Genomic DNA, 20,194 nt, shown 5'->3' on the forward strand with positions numbered 1-20,194 from the left:
TTTTTTGGTAGAAGAATTCCTGAATATACTCCCCACTTCCTGCCCCAGCCCACGGTATTAGGGGTGGGCCGCAGCTAGTAACTGAACGGTGTCTGGGCTGGCAGCAACGTCAGCTCTGCCGGGGTTTTCCCAGCAAGTTTTATTTCATTACTCTTGATGCCACACCTGCACACTTTTTTCTAGCTAGTGGGAAGTTTCAAATTTATTTTTACTCATTTTGATAATTATTCTATCCTTGTAAATATTCATATGATTCCGCTGCTGTTATCTGCCTGTTTTCTCTCTCTAATCTCTTGTAAAAAGCATAATATAATACAAGAATGTATCATATGTTTATTTATGAGAAACCATACCAATGTCTTTATATTTAAATCTAAACTTCAGTATGAATTTATATGAATCTTATATTAATGTCTACATTGTATAATATATTTGGTAGATATATGTGTTTATTATAGGAACATTTGACTACATCTATGTATTCACAGAGATTTATATGGAGGTATTAAAAAAACAAGCATAGTCAGTCATAGATGTTCATTTTATATATAAAGGTTATTGGGGATGCAAAGATATAAAAGATAGAAGAAGCTAGTAATTGCCTTTAAGATCAGAGCACAAAGCATTAGTTTGGATTTTACAAGGCCAGCCAGCAACAAAAGAGCAGTAATTTATGAGCTCAGCGTAAAAGAATAGCATAATTGCATTAAAAATTAATGCTAATGAACACTAAAATGGGGAAGGTGGTTATGATGAAAGTTTGTATTCATCTTCTCTGGTTTGAATGATGGCTAGTGGCTTGATTAATGGCTTAATTTCTATCAATTAGCGGGGAAAAATCTCCTGCGAGACAAGGGTAAATTGAGCATTGAATTACATATCTTGCTTTTGTGTGCTAAGAAAAAAGAGCTGCGTATCTCTGATATTAGCCACAGTGACAAATGTGGTGAGCCCCGTGATGTCTGCATTAGCTCTCCCGACAGGCGAGCTGTGTGTGGCTGTGGGGTGTGCGGAGATGGCTGGCAGACAGCACTCACTGCGAGTTCCTCAGAAACATCCAACTCTTCCATCTACGGAATTTTAATTAGAGTCAATAAGGAGGCTGGAATTAAAATGGACAGCAGACAGCAACTGCAGACTCTATGTTCTGACCTATTAATCTGCTAGACCTCAAATTATGTTCCTTTCTTCTGCCCTATTAAAATCAGAACACTTCCAGTAGGCTTAGTTCTGTGGGAATTATTCGGCCTTCCCACTCCGCTGCAGTGGATTTGACGACCTTGTTGGCGTCATCTGCAGGAAGCATGAGGCCGTGGTCCACGTAGCTGGACTGCGTGATGGCCGTTGGTTTTCACAGAAATCATTCTAGTTTTTCTAACAGTGATTGCTGCACAGTAAATTTAAAATGATGCTAACATAACAATTTCCTACCAAGATTGTTAGCTGGCTTAAGGGGGAATGCTAGGTTTCGTAGAAACTTTTTTCCATTTATGAAGGTTTGTGGAATGTGACATATATAACTCTCCAAAACTATTTTCAAATATGAAAGAAGCTGAAAATATCTATCTATACTCCAGCTGAAGATAATGCCATAAAAGTAACATAATATAAATGATATCTCCTCTACAGATAAAGCATCATTGTCTTTTGCTGAATGAATAAACATTAAAATGCAAAATAAGCACAATGCCCACAACATTTATTATTTCAGTAAATAGATGGGATGGGAGGAAAAAATGCTCTTTGGCAGGAGTGAGTAGAAAACACGTTTGACTGAGAAATAATGACTGGACCACGATTCCGGAATCGCATCCAGCTCCACCACCATCTCGCCATGTGACCTTGGCCAGGTTATCAGTCAGCCTCAGTTTCTCCTCTTTACAATGAGAACAGCGGTGTTCCCTCTCCACTGTGAGACCACGTAATCCACCTGCCGTGCTCAGTGCAGTGCCCTGGTGTAAGTTTCTGTTGCTGCTATCAGTTTCCGTCACTACATCTACTACCAGAATAGCTCGTCTGACCTTTTAAACAATACTTTAAGTGAAAAATTAGCCTCTGTAACCTTCCCCACTGGAAAGATATTACAAATATTGATGAGCAAAACAAAGATTTCTGTGGACATACAGACACCAGACTGAAACGTGTTTGCTTTAAAACCTGGTTTCTATCACGGAACTACCTAGTTCCTGTTATACGACATCCCTTAGGAAGTGACAGAACCTGCCATGTCTTTAGTCACCAGAGCCTGGGTAACGTGTCAACACAGAACTGCTTCCCACGCAGCCCACAGCACTCGGGTCAGAGTGGACCCGGTGTCCTGGGTGATAATGTCCAGCTGGGCCTTTTGTGCCCTCACAGAGATACACTCCAGCCTGTCCTCACTGCTTCCATTCCCTGTCCCTTCTTCTGATCATTCTCACAACCCCCCACAGCACAGGGAGACCACATGAATGTGCACTGAAGCTAGTTACTGCCTCTGGCTGGACTCCAGAAATGTTGCCAGCTTTAAACCGTGCTGTCAGAAACTAGAGATTTATGCACAAACGCTTCAGCCACCTTCCATGTCTTTAGTCCTGCTAGGAAATTAGCACTTGTGAACTGCTATTAGTAATAGCTATCATTTATGAAGTGTTCGTAATGCTTCCTTGTCCCGTGCCGAGCACAGGTGTCATCTCCTGGATTCCCATGGTTTGCTCCTTCATGTCACTGTTGTCCACTGAAACACTCCCATGTCAGGGAGTTCTTCCCTGGTTACCCCATCTGAAGTAGTTCCCCTTTCTACCCTCTCCCTTTGTCTGTTCTTTGGTGTTACTGTTTATTTACTTGTTTGTTATTTGTCTTCCTCATTAAAACTTAAGCTCCATAAGGGAGGAAACTCTTACCCATTTCTAAATCTGTAGACTGATATGGAACAATGCGTGGTATATTCAGTGTGCTCAGATATTTGAAAAGAGGAGGAAAGGAAAGGTAGAAGGAAGGGAGGAGGGCGGGAGTCTCCCAGTCATCCCACCGTGTTTAGTGGTATCCCCACGTCAAGGGGAGAAAGCATAGTGTGACCCCCGTGTCCAAAGCCACACAGCTAGTGAGTAACTGAGACAGGGCTTAACCCATAAACCCTGAACCCAAAACCTTCAAAATGAATTACTTGAAGACCTTCAGTATTTTAAGTTACAAAAACTTTTTCTAATTTGGTATTTTCCCTATCAAGTCTTGTTTATAATGGTTATTTTAATACCCTTTGATCTTCAGTTATTCAACAAATGTTTATTGACTACTTATAAATAATAGAGCAGACTCCACTGAGTTCTGGAGGTGACACAAAGAAGTATGTCCCCCCTAGCTGGACAGATGAAGCTTTCACTCACAAGGAGATTCATATCAGTGCAAGGCAGCATATGCTAAGGGCCAAGTGGATTATGGAAAAGGCCTCTTTTCTCACAGGTAGCAAGGGAAAGCATCATGAGAAAGCGGGCGTCGGGCATGGCCTTACATGCAGGAAAGATTCAGAAAAGGTGAGAGGAGCTGAATGAGGAATCAGTGTGGATTTGTTTGTACTAAACCTAGTCCAGTTCACTTGCACTTATTAAAATATCTAATGGAAATTCTTCATTGGTACAGTCACATTAAAGTTAATTTTTTTTTTTTTTTTAGTTAATCTGATACAGTAAGCAGTTTAGTATAAGACAAGTTTGTCTTGGATTCCATCCAAAGGGCGTCATTATTGGAGACACTTACAGAGCCTTGTTGACCTGGGACTTGATACTAGAGCGTAAGCTTCCAGAAGACCAAATAGACAAACCCTGTTCCAGTTAACAGGTTTTCTCATCCTAAAAATTATTTGTGAATATCAGTTCTGGGCATTTTTTTCCAGGGATTTTGGTCTTATAAACAACCCAAAAATGTTGGAGTTGGAAGGATTTCATCTAATGAATGATTTACATGCTTTTTATAAAAAAGTATTTAAAATGTATTACTTTGAAATGAAAAAAACTGCTGTGTTTGGTTAAAATTTGTATTTGTGAAAAATTGTCTTAAAAACTTTAAGATTCCATGTAAACTCAATGAGGGTTTGTTTCTTTACAAATATTACTGAACAGTGATTTTTACCATACAAAGCTTATTTGCTTTTTAATTCTTTTTTATTATTAAATCATAGCTGTGTACATTAATGCAATCATGGAGTACAATGTGCTGGTTAACATAGTCTTCCCCGCATTTCTTAGTTATTGTGTTAGGACATTTATATTCTAGACTTAGTAAATTTAACAAGTACCCATGTAAAATGCACCATAAGTGTGGTCCCACCAATCACCCTCCTTGCTTTTTAATTCCTATAAAGCACTTGAAAATTCTATTTCAAAAGTTGGGGTATTTAGTATCTATCGTGTACCATAAAAAGGAATTTCATGGATGTTACCATTCTTAATTAAAACTTAGTCAATTTAATGTGAAAATAACAATCTTTTGTATTATTCATGTATTTGTAGCTATACTATTAGTATACAAATATTTTTTCCTGGAAGAGGAACATAAGTAACTCAATAACTGTGGGGCCAACTGGTCCAAATACTTTGTAACATAAGATGCGTTTTAACTTTGAAGAAATTCATAAAACATTAATATTCAAAAAGAGTCAGATGAAGTTGCCAGTAATCCCATGGACACATCTTGAGCAATAGTGCCACCTGCTGTTCTCAGCTGAGCATTGCTGTTGGAGGACGTTGTAATCTACAAATGTAGCACAAATTAAAATCTTTTTTCTTTTCTTTCGTTTTCTTTCGTTTCTTTTCTTCAGAAAGGTCCAGCACTTCAGAATTTTTTTTAATTGCCTGTTCAAATTAAAGGTGTACATAAGACTCTGTCATTATTTACTAATTTTAAATTTGTATACCATTTTATAATATTTTAAAAGAAAACTCTGTGTTATAACATGTGATATTGGTTGTAATATAACTTGAAGTAGCAGGGGAGCTTATTTTTTATGATATTACACCAATAGTAACTAATAAAATCTTTGATTTGAATTTTTTATTAAAAAAGGAACAAAATGATCTATGTAATGAGTTAGTATTGATTTTTATGTTCTGTACTGATTTGGTTTTCTGATTCCATTATTTTTTATTTTACTATAAAATATATATACCTTCAACTGACATCTGACAAACAACATATGGAAGTCTTTTTCTTCTTACCAATAATGTGTTTATTTAAAAAAAATCATCAGTGCTAATGGATGTTTTTCATGTTTACCATGTTAATGTTTTAAAATATTCTATGATTTTGATTCCCTCAATAACTTTGCTTACTCACCTTTATTTTTACTTGGTGGCTGATGACTACAAGATCCCTTATATGTCCTGAATTTAAACAATAACTAGTTTTAAATAATGTTTTTACTAATCTTAAAATTGTCACAGTATTTTTAAGTGACAAGTTGGCATGAATAACTTTAACTAAATTTAAAACAATGTGATATATATTACTGATATATTTTATTCTGCTTCCCAAAATAATGAGGATACACTCAAAATAAACATCTGATATTAGAATTTTGAATATGAAGCAGTTTTAAATGTTTTATGTTTATTTTCAGACAGCATAGAGCTAAACTAGTATAAGGCTGAAAATGTAAATCTCCCATGAATCTTTCAATTTCAATTTACGTGTTTCTCCCTTAGAACCAGTAAAATGATTCTCACGTTGAAAGATTAAAGCTGTGTTGGTTTATTTTCGTATTCTAAGTAAGGCAGGCTGGCTTCCTCCTATCTGCAATCACTTTGTTAGTTCTGAAGATAATGTTCCGTTTTTCTCTGATCTTTCTCCTTCTTTACTTTATAATTTCACCAGGGCTATTTTGTTAAGTACACTGGCCCTTTAGCCAGCTTCTATGATAATACTTTTGTTTGTATTAGGAGCTGTTTGTATGTCCAAATTCAAATCTACAAACACTACAAGCGTTAAACATCAAGTAACCGTTCATGAGTTCACCTCTGACATTTAACACTAATGATGTGCTTTGCAAATACAAATGAGAGAATATGTTAGAGAAGAAATTCCAGGAGTCCTACAGTTGATCCGGAAGTCAGAAATAACGTATTTTGGTTGGGAATTAGTGTTTGTGAAATCATCGTACTGAAACTAATTAAGACCTATACAAACAAATGTTGTTTTCATATTTATGGTAAAGTTGAATCACCTGGAATGGTACCCGTTGTGAATTTTCTCTGCTATATTAACATAATTATACACATAATTAATTTAAAAATTATCCTCTGGTATGAATAAATTAGCTGTGCAAAGAATGACTCTTCTCTCATTTCACATATTTAATTATGGTCCTTCCAAATCCAGAGGAGCTTGTATTCTAAAGCGTGTGGGACTGTCTGCTCTTGCGCACACTCAACAGTGCTTGCTTTTATGGAGGAAAATGCATTTTCCCAAAGTGGGAGTATTGGCTTGACCACTGCTACTTCCAAGCATTCCATGCGTGGTTTCTCACAGGAGACAAGACTGGTCACAGCTGTCAAGGACACGTCTTTCGAGAGCTGTCTTTCCCACAAATAAACTCGTGGTCACACAAGACTACATAATTATAAATTGTGATTAGCCAAAACTTAAGCCAAAGATTTTGTCAAATAATACTAATTTTCATTAGATGTATGAAACCAAATTTCTCTTCATTTCCTTCTATTTATCTACAGCAACATTTAAACTTTTCAGGTTAGAGTTGCTGGGACATAGCAATTACTTTGCTATAAATAACTCTACCTTCTTGTTAAACCGTTATTACAGTTATTTCTCAGAAAGCAAATCTACCTATTATCCATAAAGTCTAAATCTCAGAATTTTTAAAGTGCCTTAGTTGAGTATGATGAAATGGCTCCTAATTCAATTGTACATTCATATCAGCTTAGGTAAGAGTTTAAGCAGCAAGGGTGTGAACCATTATGTTACCTTTTTTTCTGCCCAGCTCGCATGTAAAAGTGCTAAAATACACAATATGAAAATACATAATAAAAAACATGAAATGACACGGGCTTGTAGCTATGTAGCTATTTATTAAAGCACTGTTAAAGCAAAAGACTAGAACAACCATTAATAGAACATTAGTGGAAAACTATCATAAAGCTATAAAATAGAACAGTATGTGATTGTAAAATAGAGTGAAGACTCTCTTAGCAGCGATGGAGTGATAGTGAAGACATAGTAAATAAAACAGAGTACTATACATAGGTGTGTGTAGTATGCTAATTTTGTGTAAGCAAAAAGAGAATATGCATCCTTACATTTTCAGAAATAAATATGGGAGGATAAACCCAGACCTAATAAAAATGGCATCATTAAGGCCTAGGATTTTTAGAATACAGAAAACATACTTAAATATAAAAAAATCTTAAAAATTCTATATTCTTTAATTTGATTGGTAGTATCAGCATGAATCATATTAATTTTTTTTCTAAAAATACATACTTTGTATCCCCCCTACTGAAAAGTTTCAGGAGCAGTGACAATCTAGTCATAATGAATTCCACTAGTGTGCAGATTACTGTCTATAAATATCATCCCCTACTAAAAGGAGTCAGGGCTTTTTGGAGAAATAGCTAGTTTCAGGTCTGAGACAGGGCTGCACAAGAGGATGGTGGGACATCCTGCCGTGCCTTAGAGATCGTGTTAAAAGGGTGTAGGAGCCAACTTGAAGGGGCTCTCACTACCCAAAAGGGAAACAATTTAAGCATGAAAACAGGGCTGAAGTACATTAAATGTGCAAATATTCATGAATTTGTATTTGGTCACTTTTGAACCAAAATTGTTAAATAGACAGAATCAAACACATAGGTAGCTTTCCTGTATAGGCTGTATGTCACAGTCACCAAATAGTCAATAAGGAAACGGTCTTCATTATAGAAGAACCAAAGCTAATAAATACAGGAATAATAAAAGAATTAGAAAGTCACCATCCTACAGCCTTCAGCAGTACAAGGTTTGACGTTGGCAGCACTGTACACACAATTTGGTAAGGTTTGTAACCTTGGGAGATGAGCGTCTCACAGCTGCATCCGTGTCAGTGTGTGGCGGTGTCTTACTGAGTGTTGTTCATCACTGTTGTTGCATCTTGTCACTGTATGCTGTCAAAAGAATATCAGAACTTGTATTGGAGCAAGAACAGACGTTAAATTTTTCATTAAACTTGGCAAACGTGGAAGTGAAATCAGGGACATGTTAGTCCAAGTTTATGGGGATAATGCCATGAAGAAAATGGCTGTGTACAAATGGATTAAATGTTTTTCTGACGGAGGAGAAACCATCACTGATCATAAGAGGTCAAGGCAGCAGGTAACAAGCAGAACTGATGAAAACATTGCAAATATTTGTCGAATTAAGTGTCAAAATAATCAGCTGGCTGTGATAAGCATAGCAGATAAACATCAATAGAAAAACAGGAAAATCTCTAACTGAAAATCTTGGCATGAGAAAGGTATGTGCAAAAATGGTCTCACGGGAACTCACCAAGGACCAAAAGCAAAGGAAAGTCAAAGTTTGCCAAGACCTTTTGGAGAGTCAAGACAGTGTTTTATTGCTAGTGATGAAACATGAGTGTACCAATATGACCCTGAATCAAAGCATCAAAGTGCACAGTGGAAGCCAATTATCCACAGCCAAAAAACTTCTGACAGTCCAAATCAAGAGTCAAAACAGTGTTGCTAACCATTTTTGATATCAGAAGGATTATTCATTATTAATTTATACCAACTGGATAAACAACTATTTGGAGGTGCTAAAAGGGCTGCATAAAAAAGAGGCAAATGACCTGCATTTCTCTAACAACTCATGGCTCTTGCATCACGACAATGCACCCTCACAGGGGACTGTGAGGGTTTTCCTTTTTTGCCAGTAAACAAATAACTGTATTAGAACACCCTTCCTACTCACCTGATCTGGCCCCCCCTGACTTTTTCTTTCCATGGAGATAAGGAAATATTGACAGGAAGACATTTTGATGGACATCAAGAGTAATATAGTGACAGCTCTGATGGCCATTCTACTACAAAGAGTTCCAGAATTGCTTTGAAAGATGGACTAGGTGCTGACATCTGTGCCCAGCTTCCCAAGAGGGTACTTCAAAGGTGACTGTATTGGTACTAAAGAACGAGGTGTGTAGCACTTTTTCTAGGATGAATTCGTGAACCTAATTATCAGACCTATGTCATGTATCTGAGCAACAAACATTAATTTGATGAATTCATTGAGTGAAAGCTGGATGGAGAACTTTGTAAGGGGGTTGGACTAACTCACCTTGAACCCACCCATCAATCTTAACACCACTAGAATGGGAGAAGTGCGTCTACAAGATGTGGTAGGAAATACACAGCACCACCTGTGACATATTCTTGACCAAAATAAATTGCACCTAATATGATCGAGCCTCTAGATCTAATAACTGGTTCACACAAATTATGGGAATAGAGGAACATGTTAAATGACACCGTGGATAAAACCAGTTGGATCCAGAATGTGGAAATTTTCACAGGATAAATGATTCAAGTTCTTCAACAAGTAAATGTCAATGAAAGAGAAAAGTAGTGAATTTAGGTGGTGAAAAGAGATTAAAGATGCTTATCGACCAAGAGCAATGTGTGGACCTTGTTTGGATACTGTTTCAAACAAGCCAATTAAAGGAAGACAGACTTTTTTTGTTGGACAATTGGTAAAAATTAAACATGGTATTAAACATGATATTAAGGAAATATTGATAATATTTTTAGGCATGAAAATTTTATTCTAGTTAAGTTGGTTTTCTAAGTCTTTTTGTTTGAGAGCCCTAAGATATTTAAGGGGTAACAGAGTGCGATGTCTGGGATTCAGTTGTTTTTTGTTATTGTTGTTTGAGACACAGTCTCGCTGTGTCCAACAGGCTAAAGTGCAGAGGCTCATCATAGCTCACTATAACCTCAGGCTTCTGGGCTCGAGCAATCCTTTTGCCTCAGCCTTCTGAGTAGCTGGGACTACAGGCATGTACTATCACCTGGTTGACTTTTATATTTTTTGTACAGACAAGGTCTTGTTCTTACTCAGGCTGGTCTCAAACTCCTGGCCTCAAATGATCTTCCTGCCATGGCCTCCCAAAGGGCTGGGATTACAGGCATGAGCCACCATGCCCAGCCTTGGATTTACTTTAAAATACTCCAGGTCTACCAAAAAAAGTTGAGATTGGGATAGATAGGTTAAAGAAGAATAGAAAGTCAGTAATTTTGGAAACTGAATGATGGGTACAGATGGATTCACTGTGATCTTATTCTTCTTGTATGAATTTTCACAATAAAATTTTAAAGTGAACATTTAAAAGAGATCTCCCCCCAGATTAGCCCAGATTAGCTGGGATCAGGCAGTGCCTTCTCAGTAATGTTTGGGGTAAAACCCTTAGTTTGTAGGAATGTTATATTCATGGATCTTAGGAGAGAGAGGGAATTTCTTGTTACAGCTTAGCTATAGTGTCTTTTTGTCCAGTTAAATTTCATGAGTAGTAAAATTTCTTTATAGAAAGCCAGAGCGTTGTCTAGTCAGTATTGTTTACAAACTCACCCCAAATACACTGATGTTATATCCTCTTTTTCAGACCAAGCCACCCTGGTAGAACAAGTGAAAAGAGTAAAAGAAATTGAAGCTATTGAAAGTGATTCTTTTGTCCAGCAGACATTCAGATCAAGTAAAGAAGTCAAGAAGGTAAGTTTTCGGCTCGGCGCCTGTGGCTCAAGCGGCTAAGGCGCTAGCCACATACACCTAAGGTGGCGGGTTCGAATCCCCAGCCTGGGCCCGCCAAACAACAATGATGGCTGCAACCAAAAAATGGCCAGGCGTTGTGGAGGGCGCCTGTAGTCCTAGCTACTTGGGAGGCTGAGGCAGGAGACTCGCTTGAGCCCAGGAGTTGGAGGTTGCTGTGAGCGTGATGCCATGGCACTCTACCCAGGAGGACAGCTTGAGGCTCCGTCTCAAAAAAAAAAAAAAAAAAAAGAAGGTAAGTTTTCGTCCAGGTACTAGAGCAAACTTGGATTCCAACCGAAGAAATGCTGTATTAACAGATTTTACTTAAATTAAGTGCTGCTTCTGATAGATGGAGGAGAGTGAGAGAGTGTCAGTCATGTTACCTAGAGAGAATCAGTCGGTGAGAATCAGCTCAAGTTTAACTTTAACAAACATCTATCTGATGTCATTTCTATTTTTAAATTCATGGAGAAGACAGAGTAAGATGTCCACGTGATGGTTCTGTAACAGTAATGTGCACACTATGAACATGTACGGTTTTCTGTTCAGACATATATATCAACTGTTTGAATTGACATTAGAGAAAAATTGGAAACATGCTTGTACGATAAAACTAGTTAGTATCTCCATTCTTTGACCAGATGGGTATCACTTACTCAAGTCTAGTAAAAGGAGCTTTGATTGACATTTCTGTTGAATATTTAATACATTCTTTCATTCATTAGGAGGACTGCTTTTAGGAATTATATTCCTTTGATAAGAAAAGGCATCCTAGGAAATGTCTTCTTTAATAACTTTTACATAATGAAGACACAATTGTAGTTAACACTTTTTATAAGATTCTGTGCATCTGTAAGTTTATTAATGACTGTATAAAGTACTGCTGATAATATCCTGCTGAATGGATCAGAACTCATTTATTTTCCCTCTGATATTAGCTATGTAAGTAGTTCTAAGTTCAGAGATAATACATGTTTTCTAAATAGTTTTGCAAGGGAGTTATTTGTTAAAGATTCTTATTGTTCATTTTAACACATTCCCGAAATCACCCTCCAAAAATATGATACCAAGTCAAATTCTACTCAAAGTGCAAGGAGATGTCTGCCTCCCATACTGTGGTTAGCACCAAACTCCGTCATTCTTTTTTCATGTTTATAGACCTAATAGATTAAAACTGGCCTGTTGTTTCCATCAGTACTTCTTTTGTTGTTAGTGAGATAAAAGTCTTTTCAATTACTGTGTAATGTTTAAAATAAGCCTTTGCAGAAACTTGTATTGAGAATATAGCTGCGTGCCAGGCACAGGGGTGGATATGCCTTGGATAATCCATGGTCCCTGCACTGTCATTTTGTTGATTTCTTTTGAACGTTTGTAGTTTGCCACCACAACTCCTAAAAAGATAAAACTATGAAATGCACATTAACAAATACAGTTGCTAATTTCATTTAATATCTTACATCTTACAAAGTCCTTCATATAGCCTAATAGAATTACTATAACTTATTTTAAAAATCACTGTCCTAACATTTATTTTATTTTATTATTATTTTTTTGAGAGAGAGTCACACTCTGTTGTCCAGGCTAGAGTACAGTGCTGTCAGCCTAGCTCATAGCAACCTCAGACCTCTGGGTTCAAGTGATGCTCCCGCCTCTGCCTCCCAAGTAGCTGGGACTACAGGTGCCTGCCACCATCCCTGGCTAATTTTTCTATTTTTAGTGGAGACAGGTCTCACTGTTGCTCAGGCTGCTCACGAACTCCTAAGCTCAAGCAATCCTCCTGCCTCTGCCTCGGCCTCAGAACGCTGAGGTTACAGGTATGAGCAAGACTGCACCTGCCAGACCACACCAGACCACACCAGACCACCTAGACCACGCCAGACCATGCCAGACCACACCAGACCACTCCAGACCACCTAGACCACACCAGACCACACCAGACCACTCCAGACCACACCAGAACACACCAGACCACTCCAGACCACTCCAGACCACACCAGACCACACCAGACCACTCCAGACCACCTAGACCACACCAGACCACACCAGACCACTCCAGACCACCTAGACCACACCAGACCATGCCAGACCACACCAGACCACTCCAGACCACCTAGACCACACCAGACCACTCCAGACCACCTAGACCACGCCAGCCAACTGGTGCTTATTTTCTGAAGTTCGCCTGACTTCTCAGTTTTCACTGGATTCTCTTAAGCAAACTAGCACTCTCTTTGTGTGGAAATGCTTATCCCTCCATAGTCAACACACTGGGTTTTCTTCAGAACAACTTTTTCCCGTTTGGCACTAATTATTAATATTTCTCTGTAAACTTATTTTTAATTCAATGCCTCTCCTCCAAGAAAGCACCACTGAAAGGCAGGAAGTGGTGCCAGCAGGGGCATATGCTAAACTGCCTCTGGAGGCGGCATTTACCTTGGGGAAAGTACAGTAGTCTGAGGTCTTAGCCCTCTAGTGCTCTACTTTCACTAGTCGCCATGCTTCAGAATGATCAGAAGAGCAGTGATAGACCCACACGCTACTGAAATCTAAAACACAGGGACAGTTTGTTGCTGTAGAAAGTGATATCCCTTCCTGGAATTGAAAATGTCTGTGTCTGCAGTATAAGGCAAGGACTCAGGATGCCCAAGAAGCTGAATTATTTATCAGGAGATTTCTTCACAAACGGAGGTAAATTATCTTGAGGTCATTTCATCCAAATCATGGGTACCCTTAAGACATAGCAAGGATTAAAGGATAAATTACCCATGACCCTAGTTTCAATTTTTTTTTTCTCCTGAACAGTTCTACACACTTTGGTATGAAGTTTGTTGTCTCTGAAAAGGGCTTTTTTATGCAACCACCCCTTCAGTTGGTACAGTCTTTCTTCGGCTGTGTTAATTTCACTAATTAAGCTAGGTCACTGTTAACAGACAAGTAGCTCTTACAATGACATAGCAGACATGCTATCTCCTGCAACACATATTGATTGTTTAACTCTCTGAAGTTATATTTCTCTTGTTTGAGAAGAGAATCTGATGGCCCCTGATGTATCATAAACTTTAGAAACTAAGGTACATCTTATTTTCAATCTGTTGTACAAAATAAGCTTAGGAGAAGAGAGGCACTCTGCAACATGGTCTCTTGTGCTTATATTTGGAAGTGTATTTTAAAACTAATTTTTCCAAACCAAACCGCCAGGTGGCAGTCCCACTCAAAGCCAGATGTGTTTGGTGGTACCCGTCTTCATTTAAATAAGGAAGCAATTACCAGCTTTCTCCACACATGTTTAAATTGCCAGTTGTTAAATAATTACTTCCATGCTCTGATCCTAACCACTGAGAGCTTCACCTTATATGAGTGTAAATACTTCTTAAAGAAAACATTAATGTGCCATGTAGATAAGACAGAATGATATTGGATTTGTATAATAGAATGTTATCTGTGTTACCTGAAGAAGTGAGATCACATCTTTGGCAAGTAGAATAATAGCACTTTGTATCTTTCCAAGGCAGACCAGCATGGACAGCCAGTCTCCTGACTAACGCCTAGCATGGCATGGCCGAGCTATGCAGAATGACGTGTTCATGCAGTCTCTGCAAGGCAGCATAGACTACCAAAAATCTGTCCTTGACCTTTGGGATTAGCATACATCCCACCTTCCCTTGTGCAGAATTTTGACTTTACTGTTAAGTGTATCAATTTTATCCTAGCACTCTGGGAGGCCGAGGTGGGTGAATTGCTTGAGCTCATGGGTTTGAGACCAGCCTGAGCCAGAGCAAGACTCCATCTCTACTAAAAAACCAAAGCTGGAGGCAAGAAGATTACTTAAGCCCAATGGAAGTTGCTGTGAGCTATGATGTGGCCATGGCACTCTACCCAGGGCGACAGCTTGAGACTCTGTCTGGGGAAAAAAAAAAGTGTAAGTGATATAAAGGGTTGATATAATATCAATATAATATCATTGAGGGCCATGAGCCTTCTAGGCACAGTTATATGAGAGACTTACCAATGTTTGAGACTGGGGTGGGGAGGGGATTGTTGCCTTCAAAATACAAGAATTGAAAGCTGCCAAATCAAATTTAGTCGTGATTTCTTTAAATGTCTATAAAAGTTAGCATTGTGATTAACACCGACATCATTAATTGTGAAAACAATTTGTAAAATAGATTTCTCTTACTTTGCAAGAATTCCTAAACACACATGATGACTGCTTAGAAATCTAGCCTTCAAGGTCCATTTGTCCACAGGAGTATAAGTCTCTCCTGTCGACGCAGACTACCTTCCAGGAGCTAGCATAAAAATTAAGAGTATTTTTAATTGAATAAAATACTTTCCATGTCGTAAGCATCATCATCTCCAAAATTGCTCAGAACTTGTCTCCTCTGCACTCTCCATGGCCACCACCCTCATCCAAGATATCCTCTCACTCCGTAGCTATTGTGGCAGCCCCCTGACGGGCCTTTTCTGTTTTTCACTTTGCATTTCTCTGGTTCAGGGCCCACCCAGCAGTAGAAAAATTTTTTTCAAGAATTAACAAGACTTTGACCCCCTATCATCAAACAATAACTGGTACGAAACTTCTCTTCCCACCATAAACAACTGTGAACTTGGCGAGATGTGAGGTATTGTGTACAGGTGCACAGTGTAGGACTGGCGACCCTGAGAGAAAAGAAACAAACAGAGAGCCCCACAGTCGCCCCGGCTTTCTGCCGAGGACCCTGTCCTGCTGGGGTGCTGGGAGGCCAAGCAGAGTGGTGGTGTGGCTGAGTAAGGAGGAAACGACCCAAGTTCTGGGCTGTGATGTCCAGCTGTCCCTTTTGCTCACGGTATACCAGCTCCTCCGGCCTTGTTTCTGAACTTCAAACACACCACGCTTTTCTCTTTTAGGATCTTTGTATTCACACTTCCCTCTGGCCAAAGCACTCTTTCTCTTTCTCTTCTCACACTTCAGCTCTTAAATTTCACCTCCCAAGAGGTGCTGTTCCTAGTCACCCAATCTAGGGTAGATGCTCTCCCCACCCTGATCCATCCTCCTGTGTGTCAGCATCTTGTTTGGGCCTTCACGTCACGTGTGCTACAATTGCGGTTATGTTTTTATTTTTATTTTTATTTTTTAGTTCATTTCCATCAGCAACATGTGACCTCTAGTTGGGAAAGGGACCACATCTGTTTTGTTCTTCCTTATGTATCTAGGCTTATAAATTAGTAATGCTCAATAAATACTGATGGTCTAGATCAAGCTCCAATTCTAAAACAAATTAATCTGAGAAAGGATTAACTAATTCATGCATATCTTATTCTCTACACATTTTTCCCAGTGACATCTGTTTTGTGCTTCCTTCAGAGAAGTGAATGTTCAGAAGTAGATAAGTCAAAAGAAAATGGAAATTGAAAAACAAGGGTATAGAACCAATAAGTGTAGAAAAGGCTACCTCCCAGAATTAATCTCCCATCTATGATTTCCTTATTATTTTACTTTTAATTTCAGCTTCGTATCTGATCCGTTTAGTGTTATCCCTGCAACCTTACTTCTCCTCAGTCACTTCCCCGGCCACCTTCTTTCTCAGGGAAGAAGACATTGAAATTTACCTGAGTTAAGCACTAAGTAAATTCTACTGATTAAGGAGCCTCTGGCTCCTTCAAGGCAAGAATAAAGATTTATAGCTCTCTGTGTTCCCAAGACTTAGTACAGTGCGCGGCACATGGCAGAACTCAGGAAGTGTGGGGGAAATGAGTGTGTACAGTTTGCGAGAGGGTGTGATAAAGCCTAGAGTTCCATTTTCCAAAGATATGACATACCTTTTGTTCAAGCTTTTATTTTTTAAACATTTAAGTAATCTTCAAAGATAATCTTTGAGTCCATCAACCGAAGAACAGATAAATAAAATGTGGTAAAACTCATACAGTTAAACATTATCTGCATAAAAAATAGTGAAGTACTAATACAAAGTACAACGTGGAGGACCCTTAAGAACCAGTCATAAGAGACCACATCTGGCACGATTCCTTTTCTATAAAATATCCAGAATCGAGAGAAAATAGATTCATTGTTGCTTGGGAGAAAGTTGCGGGAAATGAGGAGTGACTGCTGATGGGCATGGAGTTTGGGGCTGACGAAACTGTTCTCACGTTGGTCCTCGTAATAGTTGCACAACTCTGTGGATATGCTAAACGCCACGGAATAGGTACTGTAAATGGGTAAATTGTATAGAATGTGAATTCTATCTCAATAAGGCTGTTATTTTTTTGAAAATAAGATATAACCTTTGAATTTACATGTTATACATTAGATGCTAGAGATGTGTTGCAAGCTTATTTTGATTAATAGAATTTAAATATAGGAGATATATATTTCAATTGTCTAGACTCATAAGCACCAATGTCTTAAGAAAATTATGTTGATCATAGAAATGTTAAACATTTGCCCAAAGTTTTTATATTTATTTGTTGTAGAAATAATTGCTTCTCATTCAGTATCATAGGTTCTTTTTGACATGGGTATCATGCTGAAACTAACTGAACAATTGCTATTCAAAATCAGAAATACCATTAAAGTAAAATTCTAGTTTTGTTGAAATTAATGTGCGTTGTATGTTTCAGTCAGTGGAACCTAGTGAAGTGAAACAGGCAGCGTCAGCGTCAGGACCGGCGTCGGCAGCTGCTGACCCGCCCAGTGCAGAGAAGGAAATAGATGCTAACAGCATCCCCACTGCCATCAAGTACCAGGATGACAATTCTCTGGCCCATCCAAACGTAAGATCCGCAGACCTTCATGTTGGCAGAGTCTAGTTAACTGAAGTTAATTCAAGCTTTTGCACTTTTGTGCCGACACCAGTATCACCAGAGGAAACAGGTTCAGATGTTTCTATTTGCCAGAACCAGGCAGCTGGCCCTGTTACCTATATTTGAAATCAGTACGGTGCAACTCACGTTGCCTGACTTCTAGGAGGATTCTTTCCATGGTTGAGAAAAATAGGCAAAGAGAAGAGGTTTGTTTTGTTTGTTTGTTTTAAAACAGCTAAAAGTTCTGATTCTGGCTTAGCTCTGGTTGTTCATTGACTGGGTGTGTCACTAACATCGTTCTTTGCTGACTTCTGTGAAGTGGTATCATCTCACTTTCTCAGAAAAGTAATGGGAAGTGAACTTCATGCAAACAGAGAGAGCAAAACTGATGGTTTGGGCACTAGCCCTTTTACCCCAAGCTCTTCCGAGCAGCGCTGATTCCAGACAGATGTCTTTACTGAAGCAGACACAGGAGTCAAACTACCCAAAGCGCATTCGATAAAGGACATTTGTATCATGTTAGGTCAGCTCCAAGGTAATGGCAGACGGTAAAAGTTTTCCTTTTTCTTTTCTTATTTCAGTTATTTATCGAGAAAGCTGATGCTGAGGAAAAGTGGTTCAAGAGGCTAATTGCTCTCCGGCAAGAAAGACTAATGGGCAGTCCTGTGGCCTGAGTCATATACTTGCGGATAGGTCGGCAGCAACATTAGAAATTTAGGCTTTCAAATCCCAGTGTCAAGTCTCTAGTCATAAAAGGAATTTAGTTGATTATATTAAAAGGTAATGTCATTTCATTCTTTTCTCATGTGAGCGCGAATATTTGTTGATTTGAAGTAAAACATTGTGAATAAAACTAGTATAGAATTTAAGAATGCATGGAAATGTTATTCTGCTAATAGAGCTAATAATTAAAAAGTCAGTGTTAAAATAAATGGCACACAGTCGTTTCTAGGTACAATTCAAAAGATACCAAGTTGTCCTGTAAAGACACATGTTGGGTAATCATGCATATGTAAGAATCAAATTATTTGTTGCAAGTGTGAGCTTTCCTCTTCCTTGTATTACAAAACCCTTTTTTAAATATTTTATTTCACTTCATTACAGAGTGTTTAGCATAGTGGAAAGGACCCCTCACAGTCTAAGTGGAATCTGCATGTTAAACTTAAGGGAATGACATTTTATTGAAAAAAAATTTTCTTGAAACTTAAATAAATTGAGATGATCAGCTTCAAGTAGGACGGGTGTTCCTTTGAAAGATGTTAGCAAATCCCAGCTGGTTCTCAGAAATCACATGTTCAAGCTAGACCTAACTAGTTGGCCTGATATCCACGATGGAGAAATCATTTCTGAGAAAAGTGGTGAGAGCCCTCACTTGAGTCTTACTTACCCAACTACTGTTCCCTGTGGAGAAAGGCAGCGAGCTAATTGTTGTTGTGATAAGGCCGCCTGCCTTTGTAGAACCCCTTGCTCTTGTAGCTAAATGACAGTCAACTGTGCATTCCATACTGAACACGTCAGAGATAAGGACTGCAGGCCTTGCTTTACAGAGCTGGTTGTAACAGCTGACACGGATATTTCTTTCCCGTGGCCATTTTCTTCTGTTGTCCAGTCTCTAATTTAGTTTCTGTGAAGACTAGCTCAGAACACAAGATTTAAAGATAGACAAAGCAACATACAGGTCATTTTAATGTCATCTTTTTTACATTTCTAGAACAACGAAAATTCAAATCTCTGTTGAAAATGAAAAATAAAGGCTCGGTGCCTATAGCTCAGCAGCTAGGGCACCAGCCAAATACACCAGAGCTGGCGGGTTCGAATCCAGTCTGGGCCTGCCAAACAACGACAACTACAACCAAAAAATAGCCAGGTGTTGTGGCGGGTGCCTATAGTCCCAGCTACTTGGGAGGCTGAGGCAAAATCATCACTAGAGCCCAAGAGTTTGAGGTTGCTGTGAGCTGTGACACCACAGCACTCTACTGAGGGCAACATAGTGAGATTCTGTCTCAAAACAACAAAAAAAAGGAAAAGAAAAAGAATTTATACTCAATGGCAGATGGTCTGGAAAAGGCCAATGATGAAATGTTTGTTTTTATACACACAAGCTTTCCCATTCTGAACAGATGCTACTGTTCTTTTTTTCTTAGCTGTAAATAAAAGGGCCCAATATTAACCAGGATTGTGTGGCTTTTAATATAGATATACTAAAGGGATTACAGTTTCTGAAATATTTATACTTCATTCTTTGTGTAATTTATAAACTACAAAAGCACTATTGCCTTCTTAGAAAGTATATATTTAGTAATCTGGGCAAGAGTATGGGTGTCATTTGGGCCATTACCGATTCTGCGGAGAACCTCGGCTGGGCAGTTTTCTCAGTGTGCTTGATCTTCCCATATCTGCAAAATAGTGAAAATATGGTCTACTGTAATTATCCTTAAAACCAGTGTTCTTCTGCTACAAATACCCTAAAAACAGAAGTTTGAATGGCAATATATTTGTATTTTAAAACTAAATTTTTCATGTAGAATAGAAAATCAAAGTTTTTTAAAATAAACTAAACTATGATCCCTGCAGGAAGTCAGTGACTCCTTCCTTCCTGGTTTTCAGCATGATTCACTGTGATGTATTATTAACTTCATTTACCTGCATT

General features: G+C 38.5%; 1 protein-coding gene across 1 annotated transcript in view; it reads left to right on the plus strand.

Moving 5' to 3' along the window:
- The window catches only part of RSRC1 (arginine and serine rich coiled-coil 1), a gene marked incomplete at its 5' end in the record, with an annotated part of 362,074 nt that extends 342,767 nt beyond the window's left edge, over positions 1 to 19,307 (plus strand). Inside the window, 3 exons of the mRNA XM_023515684.1 lie at positions 10,616 to 10,722; positions 17,362 to 17,514; positions 18,126 to 19,307. Of these exons, the coding sequence (XP_023371452.1) occupies positions 10,616 to 10,722; positions 17,362 to 17,514; positions 18,126 to 18,218 (353 nt within the window). The remainder of the gene's footprint in view (positions 1 to 10,615; positions 10,723 to 17,361; positions 17,515 to 18,125) is intronic.
- Positions 19,308 to 20,194: the final 887 nt, after the last annotated feature.

Source organism: Otolemur garnettii, unplaced genomic scaffold, assembly GCF_000181295.1.
Source record: "Otolemur garnettii isolate 467f Iridium unplaced genomic scaffold, OtoGar3 scaffold00076, whole genome shotgun sequence".
Taxonomy (NCBI): Eukaryota; Metazoa; Chordata; class Mammalia; order Primates; family Galagidae; genus Otolemur; species Otolemur garnettii.